The sequence below is a fragment of the Wasmannia auropunctata genome, unplaced genomic scaffold (genome assembly GCF_000956235.1).
Source record: "Wasmannia auropunctata unplaced genomic scaffold, wasmannia.A_1.0 LD336106.1, whole genome shotgun sequence".
In the NCBI taxonomy this organism is placed as follows: Eukaryota; Metazoa; Arthropoda; class Insecta; order Hymenoptera; family Formicidae; genus Wasmannia; species Wasmannia auropunctata.
Window position 1 is genome coordinate 3,256,147 of NW_012026784.1, and position 13,166 is coordinate 3,269,312.

The 13,166-nt window shown below is 31.7% G+C and overlaps 1 protein-coding gene across 1 annotated transcript in view; it reads right to left on the reverse strand.

Annotated features, from left to right (window-relative positions):
* Positions 1–138: 138 nt before the first annotated feature.
* Positions 139–13,166, reverse strand: part of LOC105452449 (putative fatty acyl-CoA reductase CG5065) — a 16,749-nt gene continuing 3,721 nt past the window's right edge. The window contains exons 3-7 of the mRNA XM_011693552.1: positions 7,631–7,870; positions 3,637–3,901; positions 837–1,139; positions 541–748; positions 139–439 (exon numbers count right to left, since the gene is read on the reverse strand). Of these exons, the coding sequence (XP_011691854.1) occupies positions 139–439; positions 541–748; positions 837–1,139; positions 3,637–3,901; positions 7,631–7,870 (1,317 nt within the window). The remainder of the gene's footprint in view (positions 440–540; positions 749–836; positions 1,140–3,636; positions 3,902–7,630; positions 7,871–13,166) is intronic.

Consider the following 13,166-nt stretch of genomic DNA (forward strand, 5'->3'; position numbering starts at 1 on the left):
ATATATATATATATATATATATACAGTTTAATTATAATACAGATTCAAATGCTTGAAGAACTATGCAATGTCGCCATCGCAATATATTGTGTCGAATCATAGGGCCGCAAAGGGTTAAGCAAGTTTTACATTCTACGCTTATTCAGTCGACTGGACTAGCATCGCTATAATGGGCTTAGCGGATAACGTCCAAGTGTATATTATCCAAACAAGGAAAAGCCCGAATATTAATTTCAGCAGACAATCGGCGAAGTATAGATATGCGAAGACCCGTCTCGCTCGTGGCAGCGTCGAAGGATCGTCCTTCAAGAAATATTTCCTCGTACCTAAGATGTATATCAACAAATATTCGTTCCAACAGATGAGTTTTGTGTCCATGAAAAATGTCTCTTTATCGGCAGGACTCAATCGATGCTGCAAATTGCGCATATTGTCGTTACTGCAATTAAATTTGCGTATTAGTGGAATGAGAAAAAGATAGACGATCAATTATTCCATCAAATTGATACGTATTCAAACTATATAAATTTAACTTCTCACCGAAAGACCCACTGCTTCATCGTGTAATACTGAAGCAACTCTAATCCGGATTTTGCTCTAGTTTGTACTCGCACCAGGAAGGGCTTATTTCCGGTGACGACGAGTAGAATGTCTAACAGGTAGGCTGGTATAGTTTGAAAGAATATGACGGCAATCCAGTGTAAAAGTCTGGAGGAGGTCAGTCTTCCACCGGGATACCACAGCGGTTCTGAAAGAAACGTTATTGTATGTTAATAAATATCTTACATATTTTTTGCAAATCGTTACGAAGAACGGTGCAGTAAAATATTCCTTACGCGAAAAGGGATTCTCGAGTACGTGTTTCTTCCCGATCTCTAAAGCGTCACCCCAAGAAATTGGGTTCTCCTGATTCGTCGTGGCGTTTAAAATCGTCGGCTTGGTAGACTTGTCCGTTCCGACTTGCCAAGCCAGAGCGATCGTCGCGTTTACGGCCATATCGCAGGGTATTAAGTCAGACAAGTAATCCGCGTTGCAGAGCATGGACCGTATCACCCCTTTACCCGCGCCGATCATTAATCCGGTTGGGCCGTTCATGTTGTCCACCCAGCCAGGCACAGGCTCTTTGTAAGATGCCGTCACTAAAATCAGATCAATATTATTTTATTAATAATAATCAAGACGATCTTGTAAGAAAAAAATATGTCGAAAATGTAGAATTCCACACAAAGTTTCTATCCATACGATTAGACCCCAGGGTACTTTACTTTATTTAAAAATTGAGAAATAAACTGGATATGGAAGGATTAGAGAATTTAAAATGCCTTCTGTCAAGTCAACACTGGTGAGTCGGACTAATGTAAGATTGATGCGGGTTAACATGGGCCACATTGGCCAGGCTATAACGCCGTCTAGAACAATTCGCTCATCTAACTCAGCAAACATAGATCATAACTACAATATTGCAGCAACATTGTAATATTTCTGCAATATAGCTGGAATGTTACAATGTTGCCACAATATTACAGTTATAATCTGTATTTGCTGCAATATCGTAGTTATAATCGGTGTTTGCTGGGTTTTTATACGTTTTTTTTTTACGGAACAAATAATTCATCCGTTTATACGATTTTCCACTTCGTTTACTTTCATTATTTTTGTGAAATAAATACTCGTGTTTTACACGCTTTTTATTTGTATTGGTATCCCCATTTACACGATTTTCAACGGTGTAAAAAAACCTACATCGAAATCAATTAAACTTCAGTTGCCCTTGAAATTTATTGCATCTACGTCTTTTAGTTAGATATATATATAAGAGATATGTTTGTTGTGTCTTAAGAGTTCATTTTCGACCCAAGCGGGTAATGCGAACCTTTGTTCCGTTCTTTATCCGTTCTTATTGACAAAATTAGAGAAATCACCGACTCGAAAGATTTTTGTGTGCAGGCCGATATAAAAATAAATAAATACAAATAAGTATCGTTTTCCGCGTTTAATATTCTGATGGAACTTTTGAACAACGGACTCTCACATGTATATGCTTTATCAGGATTTCTCGATTATTGCTGATCCACGAAACTTCGTATTCAATATAGGGACAATATCTCTATGTCTACACAGTATTTATTTTTTATTACTGATTTTCCTCTAGAGTTTGGAGTCTTCGGCACATTTCAATTTTAAATTGCCGCGGATCAGACGTATTTAACAAGAACTCACGTTTTCAATTTTCCCCTCTTCTGAAGGCTCTTTAATCAAACAGGAGAAAAAAAGATTTTGTCGAGATTATTAACCGCTCGGTGGCCGTTAACATGCGGTTTTATTACTCGCTTCCTATTTTAAGAGATTATCTCGTCGAAATGGAACGAGGAATTGTACGTGAAGTTCACAGACGTAACAATTACTTAGGCTTAACGATACCTCAAAAACTTATTAAGTTTATAGGATTGCGCATGTCCGATGTTGAATGACCGTAAATATGACCTTCGCTTGTTATAAAATATGAAGATTTATTTTGTGATTTACGGCTCTCTGACCCTGCGATGTTTCTCATTCTGTAAGAGTTTCCTTTTTATCGAGTTTTAATTTATACATTTAAACTAGACGATTATCTTCTCTCGTAATTGTTTGATTACAGAGTTATCGGAATTTAATTCTACATTCTTTCTTTGTGGTTTCAAGAACACCGGAAGCTTAAATCTAACGTTTCTTTATTACTTTGAATAGGGATCGTTATTTCAACCCATATCGCCATTTTTGTATGTTTGAAGGATATCTATAGCCGTTGTTTTTTCGGTTTGCATAAATTAGATATTCTTATAGCAATGATGATATTCTCTATACAAAAAGAAAGAATCGTGGAAGTATAAAAGACAAAAAATTTCCGAAAAAATTGATTGCAAAAAGATTGATAAAATTGATTTTTTAAAAGACAGTTTGTATATGAGAAAAAAAGAGTTACATTTCCTTCTTATTTTATTATATTTCCTTTCATGTAGACTCATTTTTTCCCCGATTTTACCAATCATTCTGTAGCAAAGATAAAAAATATTTTTTGTCCGGGAATAGTCATTTAATTTTGTTTTACATAAACAATCTTAATGCTTAAATTCCAATTAAAAGTTAGTTATTAATTACATATTATGTTGGATTGTTTTCCACTTTGTTAATATTTGAAGTCATTACGTAACAAATTTATTCAATATTTTCTATAAAAAAAAGTAAAGAGAAATTAAAGAAATCAAGTGGATATTCTCGATAGTAAAAAAAATTAAGTGTGACTGACTTTATTTTTTTGTTACTGGAGTACAAAAATTATCCTAATTGACTTCCTGGGTTAATGATGTAACGAATCGTGGACGATTCTTTAAGAAGAAGAAATATGTCGAAACTATAGAATAAATCTTTCCATGCGAAGCTTTTTCCGAAAAAAAATTGATTATAAAAGTTAATAAAATTGATTTTCCTAAATAGGATAATTCGTATATGAAAAAATTTTATAATATTTTTAGCTTATTTTTTATGTATAATCATTTCCTTGCCAATTTTATCAACTATATATAGCTATATATAACTATATACATATATTCTATGCGACAAGTGTCCAAAATACTTTTAAGAAAAGAAATTCCTTACCTATCGACGGACGTATGATTCCTACGGGTAGTCCGCATCTCGACACGAAGTCCTCGCTGAGTGACTTACTATAGGCGTACGTGTTTGGCTGCTCGCCCAGTAATTTCGATCTCATTACATCCAGGTTATCATCTGTCATTGTATTGACAATGTGAATGACGTTTTCTGGCGAAACGCTGGCTAGGTAAGGGCGTTCCTCCAATACTGGCTCGCCACATTGGCAAAAAGACGTCGAAATGTGAACGAACGACTCGAGTAGGGGCATCTGAAATTTCACTGTTTTTTATTCTCTTGCTCTGTTATCGAGTAAAAAAAAATAAATGGATACCAATACAAAAAAAAGCGTAAACGAAAAACTATGTAAAAATATTTATTTTACATACATATGCACAAAAATAATGATAATGAAAGTAAACGAAAGTGAAAAATCGCATAAACGGATGAATCATTTATTCCGTAAAAAGAAACGCATAAAAACCCAGCAAACATAGATTACAACTACGATATTGCAGCAAAATTGTAATATTTCTGCAATATAGCTGGAATGTTACAATGTTGCCGCAACATCGCAGTTATAATCTGTATTTGCTGGACGGTATCGCGTAAATCAAAATAGTACGCTAAGAAAAAAAATTGTTGATTTAAAAAAATATTATTTTATTCAAATAAATGCGGCGGCCATGGGCTGTCAAGCAAACATTTGTCAATTCAACAAAATACTTGTTAATTCACAAAAATATTATGTTAATATGATGTATCATGTTATCGATGTATGTTTAATTCAAAAACATATATAATTAATCAAAGAAAACTGTCAACAAAACGCATTTAGATATTTTAACAACTTTTTTTTTCTCAGTGTGTATTGAGGGAATGTTAAAAATATCATTACTTAAAGAGTGTTTCAGAATTCGCTCACGGAACGCACATTGTAATCCCTCGTGTTAGAACAAGCAACTGTTTTCTCTGTCAAAATTGCATCCTAGCAGTAGTTAATCGGTCTGTTTTATTCAATACCAGATACCTGAACTAATGTGCACTCTTTGCATTTAAAGTGAAATGGTATATGTTTGATATTTGATAAAAGTAAGAAGAAAAGTTCTAGTGCAGTCTAGTGCAGGAACAGGAAACAGACCTAATGAATGCAATTTGAAGCTAACGTCACGCGTGAATCAAGCGCGGCGCGCGCTCAATGTGTGCGTTATTTTATTATTACTTTCAGACTATAAAGATTTCATAATAATTGAAGGGAACTTGCTGCAAGTGCTAACTCACATTTTAAAGTGGAGAAAATGGACTTTAAAGTTCATGACTTTAATTTTAGAGTTTATATCCTCCGTTGTCACAAAATATGAAATAGATCACTGTTGTAACAAGCCTTTCGATTATGCATGATATTTAAATATCTAAATAACGATTATATATTATTTGAACTCGTTTAATAAAAGAAAATTTTCTAACTCTTTATCATTGAAAGTAAAATAAGTTTTATATCCACGAAATAATATACATATTCACGTGTACAAATAAAAGATCTACGTTTTGAGTATAAATACTATAAAAAACCGGCAACTTTAGATCAGCTTTTCAGGGTCACAAATAAATCTTTAAGATGTTAAAACAACATTCTTTGGATCTAATCTAATTATCTAGTCTACTTATTTTACTTCCAGTTGTTGCGCTTTCGAAATATCAGTTAAAATTTTTTTTCATTGACTGAGTTGTATTCGAAATAGCGATATTTATGATTCACGTATTATAGTTGTTATGAAATCTTTAGAAAGATAATAGTATATAATAAAACAGCGTTTATATGTTCAATACGCGCCATTCCTGATTCATGCGTAATTTAGTGCGTTCATTCGTTAACTTTAAATTGCACTCATTAAAAAATTACTGACAGTTACAGCAATTTTGCTAGAGGAAAAAATTATTTTTTTTTTATACGAGTGATCACAGTGTGCATTCCACGTACCCAAATTCTTTCTCTCTCTCTCTCTCTCTCTCTCTCTCTCTCTAGGACACTCTGTATAACTGAAATTTTTATAATATTGATAAAAAATTAATTTTCAATAATATCACTATTATACCGTCATATTACTATTATTACATTATTGAACGTAATTAAACTTTCGTGGTGTATGCTTGTATTATATTATAAAAAGTAATAAAAGAGTTACAAAAGTATATCGTAATTAAGGCGATACCGACTGGAATACCGACATTTGTATTCTAATGGATAACTCCGAAACGAGTGAACGGATTTAAAAATTTACAGGATTGAAATAGACATAAAATGTCATCGCTAGGTATATATGAGTAGTAAAAACGAAAAAATATTAAAAAATTACCTTTTTGGAGAATCACAACCTGTCATCTGACGTAAACATTTTATTGGTACAAAAGTTCTGCAGCTCATATGTACAAAAAAAGTACCTAGCGCGCATTGGATTACTTGCACGAATAATACAAGACGTTTTGAGCTACGATTGGAAGCATAGAAAAAAAGTTGTTTATTAGAATACAATTTGTAGTAATTTGTATGCTCGGCTAAAATAAAGACAGCAAAAATTGCGTCTGGCAGTAAGTGCCGGATTTTCCAAGAGATGGCACTTCAATTAGTTAAATAAGAACATTCCACGTGTTTGAGTGAGATCAGAAGCTATTGTAAGAAGTTCATTTAGAGATACCACTGACACTGAAGAGTCTACTTTATCGACCTCGTGCAAATTTTTCCGACCTTTCGGCATCGCCTTAATTATATGTATAATAATGGTTGTAATTATAAACATTTGAATTTATATATACATAATTTATTTAATATATATATATATATATATATATATATATATATACACATATATTAGGGTGGGCCGAAAAAAATTTTTTTTTGAAAATTGATTAGTAATACCCCCCAAAAGTTAAATTAAAATTTTATCGAAATTAATTAATATCTTCAAATTGCCTCTCGACTTTGAAATTAGTAAGTTTATGCATCTCTTACAAATTTTTAAAATAACTGTGTATTTTCTTTACACCAATCGATTCATCTCATTATTCTGTGTCTAAAAATATTAGGTACCATTATTAAGAAATCAATAGTTTACTAGATATTTCATATTATATATCGAAATATGGTATGATAAAGAATAAAATATCTCGTAAAATATTGATTTTTCGATAACTTTACCTTAATACTTTTATATGCAGAATAATGAGAGGAATCGTATTATGTAAAAAAATACATAATTTTTTTTGTTTAAAAAAATCGATGTGATTTTGATCTGATCTTAATGACGCCACCTAAAATAAAATTAATGATATTTTCTTATGTACCTCCCCAAACTGTACAATTTTTATTTGAAACATTTTTTCATATCTATCGTATCATATTTTTTGAGAAATTTTATATATTATTTAAGAATATATTTCGTATCTGTCATTGTGAAATGTATATTTCTGACCTCGAATTCGTTCTGACCAGAAAACAACATGTATACATGTAAACAATGTTAAACTGTATTGAAATTCAAATATTTTTTCAAATTTTGACACATCTATGTGAAGAATACATAAACTTACTAACTGCAAGGACGAAGGGCAACATGAAGATATTAATCGATTTTGATGAATTTTATTTAAATCATATTAAGGTCCACAGCTAACTTTTGAGGGATATTACTGATCGATTTTCAAAAAAAAATTTTCGGCCCACCCTAATACACTATACATATATATATATGTTAATTAATGATAAAAATATGAGAATAGTATAATGGTAATTATTTAATAATGATTTGATATTAATGTCAATATAATAATATTGATAATATAAAATTTTGTACATGTGCGTGCGTATGTGTGTGTTATATTGGCGTTTATACCAGTTTTGATGTTTATTTCGCTTATTACTACGTAAAATTGAACAACACTATAACAATAATATAATCAATATTTTTTGCACTCCCTTAATCAGTACTTCGGACATTCTTACCTGTTTTGCTAGCGCTACGACGTTCATAGTGCCCACGGTGTTCATGTTGACAGCGGTTTTCAATGGCAAGTCGAACCTGACATTAGCGGCCATATGAAAGACGACGGAAACCTTATTCGTGAGGAGTTCCTTATCCGCGACGGATAAAGCGAGCTGCTGGACGGTTGTATCACCGACTATAACTATCAGTTTCTTCAGTCGTTCCGGGTGCTGTTCTCTAAGAATCCTAAATGGCTCTTGCTGCAAGCACAATTTCCATTCAGTGAATGAATCTTCTCCTCATCCGTTCGAGATAATTTTTGCCTCGAAGATAATATATATCCTGCATGCTAATTTATAACTAATTAACGCGAGCAGCGCGGACAAGTGCAGGACGACAGAGATATTTGTAATATAATCGATAGAATTAATAGAGCGCGTCCTCAGTCCGATTTAATTTACAATTGAATATTGTTCACGGTCAATCGATTCGACGTCGATTTATTTCGACTGAAAAAAGTGCCTATAAATTTCCTTTTTAACACGTATATATATCTAAGTGTTCGAAAGGGATTTGACAGAAAAACGTTAGAAACGTTTATCGATTTCGCGCGCGGACTCGCGCCTTGGATTCAAGGACACGAGTTCTTGCCAAACTCTCCTCTTTACACTATAATGACGGTCACTCGAAAGACTAGGAAAAGTGACGAAATAATTTGCAAAATTTCTTTTTTCTTTCGACACGATCGATGTCAAGGTGACTTTTGCGACGATTCATTTCGATCTACCAGGTACACGGGTGTAATTACGTATACGACACGTGTTCGTACAGTTATTTCCCGTTTCGTTCCGGTTAATTTCAATATTCATAGAAACTACCAGGGAAATATTAATTGTATCGTATCTGATATTTCGCGAAGGACGCGAATGAAAAAAAATGCGTGTAATAACAAGCAAGAGGAGAGACCTTCGGGAGACCAAAGCGCGTGTACGCTGCTTCACGCGAGATTAAAAAGTTAGCGCGCGCGTTCACGTTGCCGCCGCTGTACAGTAACATTCCTCGATTACCACACGTAAGCTAGTAACATAAATACCTTTCGTTATATTCTACGTAATCGGCAGGTCCATTAAAGTTTAGAAGAGAAGCGATTGCATTTGCGGCGCGCGGCGGCGTGTTGCAATCGCTGAACCTTCGGCGCGCTTTAAACGAATCGCCATTAAAAAAGTCGATAAGTAGCTTACGAAAGCTAAAATGTGCGAAGAGAGGCATCAGAATTACAATAAATCACTTTCGCGAGAATCATCGCGACGATGCGATAGGGAAAAATGTGTTGCGTGTCCGTACCGTGTTGCCTCACCGTGTTGTCGACTCGCGCTTGCTACTTTACGTGCAGTAGAAAACATTTTGTACTTTTGTCAAAAGCGGTCCACTCAAGTCTTTGCTATAAATTTTTATATCGAACTTTATGCAAGTGTTAATTTAAAATAATGCATTGAAAAAAAACAATTGTTGAAAAACGCAAAATTTGTTTCATCTTACCAAAATATTTAAGTCCGATACGTTCAACTAAACGTTACTACGATGAAACAAAATAATTTGTTACTATTATAAACAAAATACTATTTTTTAACTAAACCATTTTGTTTCAACAAAAATTTATCGTATTTAACTCAACCGTTCGATTAAAAATACACCATATTTGTTATCCCCATCAGTATTATTTAATCAGTTTGATACTTGAAACTTTTGAACAAGTATAATATTACTTGAATAACTAAATAGCACGCAAACACAAATAAATACTACTAGTATTTCGAACAAAATAATTTAATTGAATTGGTTTAGTTAATTCTTGATTAAAAAATTTTGATGACATGAAGGTTGACATGAATGAACTATATTCTTTTCTTTGTGTAAACTAAAGAATTGTTGAATCAACCATTAGATCAAACAACTATACAAATTTAGTTCGTACAATCAATTTTTTTTCAATATGCACAGAAAGAACAATTTTGCTGGATCCAGATTTGAAAATAATTTTGGTTCAATAATCAAAATTTTGTTGGAAACTCAAAATAAATGCTATTAAAACATTTTATAACAATGCTTATCATTTTTAACATTTCAAACAAATTTTTTGATGATTCAACAAGAATTAATTTTTAGATCTGTATTCGGCAAAATTTTTAGATCTTTCAACAAAATCGTTCTTTTCGTGTGTGATTACGTTTGAATATTTTTTTATGTTAAAATTGATGTTTAACATTTCTAGTGTTAAAATAACACTGAATAAATAATACATAAAAGTAATGTTTTAAAACGTAAATTCTAAGACATATGAATGTGGAATGTGTTAATTTAATATGTCAAGTGTTAAGTTTACTGAAAAAATATATGTTTCCACAGTTTGCTCCCAAATTGATCAAAGTGTTACATTTTTCTGTTAGCTTTTACGTAATGATATTGTGCCACTTTCCAACATATATTCATCTTTGTGTGTTAAATCAACACAAAAATTTGGGCAAACCATTTGACACATGCGATATGTAGTTAAATTTTACACAAATTTTCCAACTGTGTGACGACAGCTGCATGCATGCGACTTGAAGAGATCGGGCAATGCGGCCCGTTCAATTACCCGCTTCGGCACTAGACGCGTATATATTTGCGCCGAGATGTCTTCACTTGTACCGGTAATTGTCCCTTTCTCTCCCCTGACCCCGACGCCGTATAGATAGCTTGTATTTACATACTAAGCACTTACATAAGATACACCGCAAATCGGGTATTTCTTTTCTCGGCGAGTATTTACATAACATTTGTTTGAAAAAGACCATTCTTTTCGAATTATCTTTCATTAGATCCCTCGCCTAACACGCATTGGGGTGAAACATCGAAGAAAATTCTTTGTTGAGAACACTTGTGAATACACGGGATTTACTTCGTATACGCGAACTTTCATGACATTTACAGAATCGTTTCAGAATCTTTGATTTGCGATGATTGATTTATTCATTTTATTGTTCTCCAGCTAAAAAGATGGCGCATGAATTAATTTCTCGTCCGCACCGAGTTCCAGAATTATTTAATAAAATTACGAATTTAAAAAATTGAAGAATAAATAAATGGCATTTCTCGGAGATAATAATATATAATATATAAATATAAATTTATAGTAATAAAAGAAACTTTATTTGCACCGTGATTACATTCGGATTGACTTGTACATTTCGATATAATTTTTATCGGATGTTTAAAATTGCAACGGTATAATAATAGAATGTACGTGAATCTTACTCTATCGCAACAACAATCCGCTTCCGGGGTATTTTAAATGCGGCGTCTAGTTTGACAAAATTATCTCCTGACTGCATGCAAGATACAAAGCGCAACGCGGTAACGGTACAAGGATTTCTTCATTACTTCACATATTTGCCGATAGTGTCATACGATATCCTTACTAAACTCGTAGGAATCATATGACTCGCTTACATAAATGTACATTATCTCTTATTAAAATTCTCACTAAAGCTGCAAGATGGAATATTAAAGGAAGTGCCGAGATTTGCAGTATGTAACACGCAATATTTATTTAAGTGAGATAACTTCTGCATTTAGGGAATAATTAATTTTACAATTTTTTAATTAACAAAAATTCTAGAAGAATACCTGCAATATTATGTTTTGGAAATTTTAATTTTATTATTAATTAGACATCAAAGATTTAAATTATATTTTAATTTATTCTTATTGCTATACATTGAGAGAAAAATGTTTTGTATTTGTGACTATTTTTGTAATTGCACAGTAAAATAATTATAATGGTTAGAAACTCCATTTTTATAGTCGTTACTGTTACAATGTTAGTAATAAGATTCTCTTATATTTATATATTTCTACCAACTATGAAAAAATTGTAGTTTAAATCATGATAATTTCACATATTAATGCAATGAAATATCGACATATTTGATTGGTAAATAAAATAAACATTTTTATGTAGTAAATGGTGACTATGACTATTTATGGTGACTTTAATACTATTTTCTTAGCATCTGTTTACTATTTACACAGTTTACTATTTATTACAATAATAATTAAAAAATGAAAATAAAAAGTAAACAAAAAAATTAATTATTTTCACGATAGTTGCATAAATACGTATCATAGCTGCAATGATCGTAATGCAGTAAAAACAACTACAATCTGATGAATTTGAATGAAACTATATGATTAAAACAACTATAAATATATAATTGGCATAACAAATCATTTTTTATTGTAAGTATATAACTTATTGTTAGATAACATGTCAGTATATCCAGATAAGATAAATTATGGTAATTGCAACCATTTTTCCTCTCTCAGTGTAATCTGTGCAGTGTCAAGAGACACGGTAATGTCTTGTATTAAGTCTTGCAACAAAGAGGTAAATTTATACATCTATATACGTAACCAGACTTGTTTGACTAAAAATAAATCTTAAATCATCGTAATACCTAAATCGATCGAATTGGGCTTGATTGTCAGGTGTGATTTGGATAATGAAAAGATCTTTACGTTTGCTTTGCATGTCTTACCCAATGAAAAATGACCGCCAATTCGATCGAAATGACAGTTATTTTTCACTGGGTATGAATAGAGATTACAATTTATAGCTTGAATTTTAATTTAAGAGCATCGATTAAGAACCTCTTTTTATTAAATATATATTTAAATCTTGTTTTAGGATTATTGACTTTAAAATATTGTGCTATCGAAGTAATATTCTATCTAGATTAATATTCTATATTTAATATGCGCTGCACACTATATACATATATTTTATATATGTATATATAATTTATTATATCTATAAGTTATTATATCTCAAACAAAGCAATAGGGGATTAATTCAAAGTAAAAAATATATAATGCAAGGAAATTTAATATGCGAATGAAAATAATATCTTTATTATTAATAATAATAAATTATTATTATTAATACTAAATTTTTTTAATAATACAATAATAAAATTTTGTGTATATTAAAAAATATATAATTGTATCTAAAATATATAAATATAAATAGAAAAAGTGTAAAATAGAAGTATACAATACATGTACGTATATGTGTAAATCATTCTATCATTATTTCATATAAAATTCAATTTCATATAAAAATATAAACGTCGCGGGGCAGGAGAGATTTATTAGATGCAAGTTAGCATCAAGTTCTTATTAAATTGATTAGTAATTTAATACGTGATAATACGGTTCTGTTTTAATCATGGGGGTTGCGTTGAATCCAGAATTAACGGCACGCAGTTTAGTCGAAGCTAGGATATCTACGTATGTAAAATCACGTAATAAAATAATTGAAGCACCATGATCCTGCTATGACCGTGCATTGGCCTTTTCTTATTCGTTGTGTGCGAAACACTTATACGGTTGTAATAGATATACAGGGTGTCTGGTACTCAATGGTTCAGCGCTTGTGGGCAGCTATAGTGTGGATCAAACTAAACAAGAAAGTTCTCTATTATTTTGTGATCTTCGCAATAGTTATCGAGATAC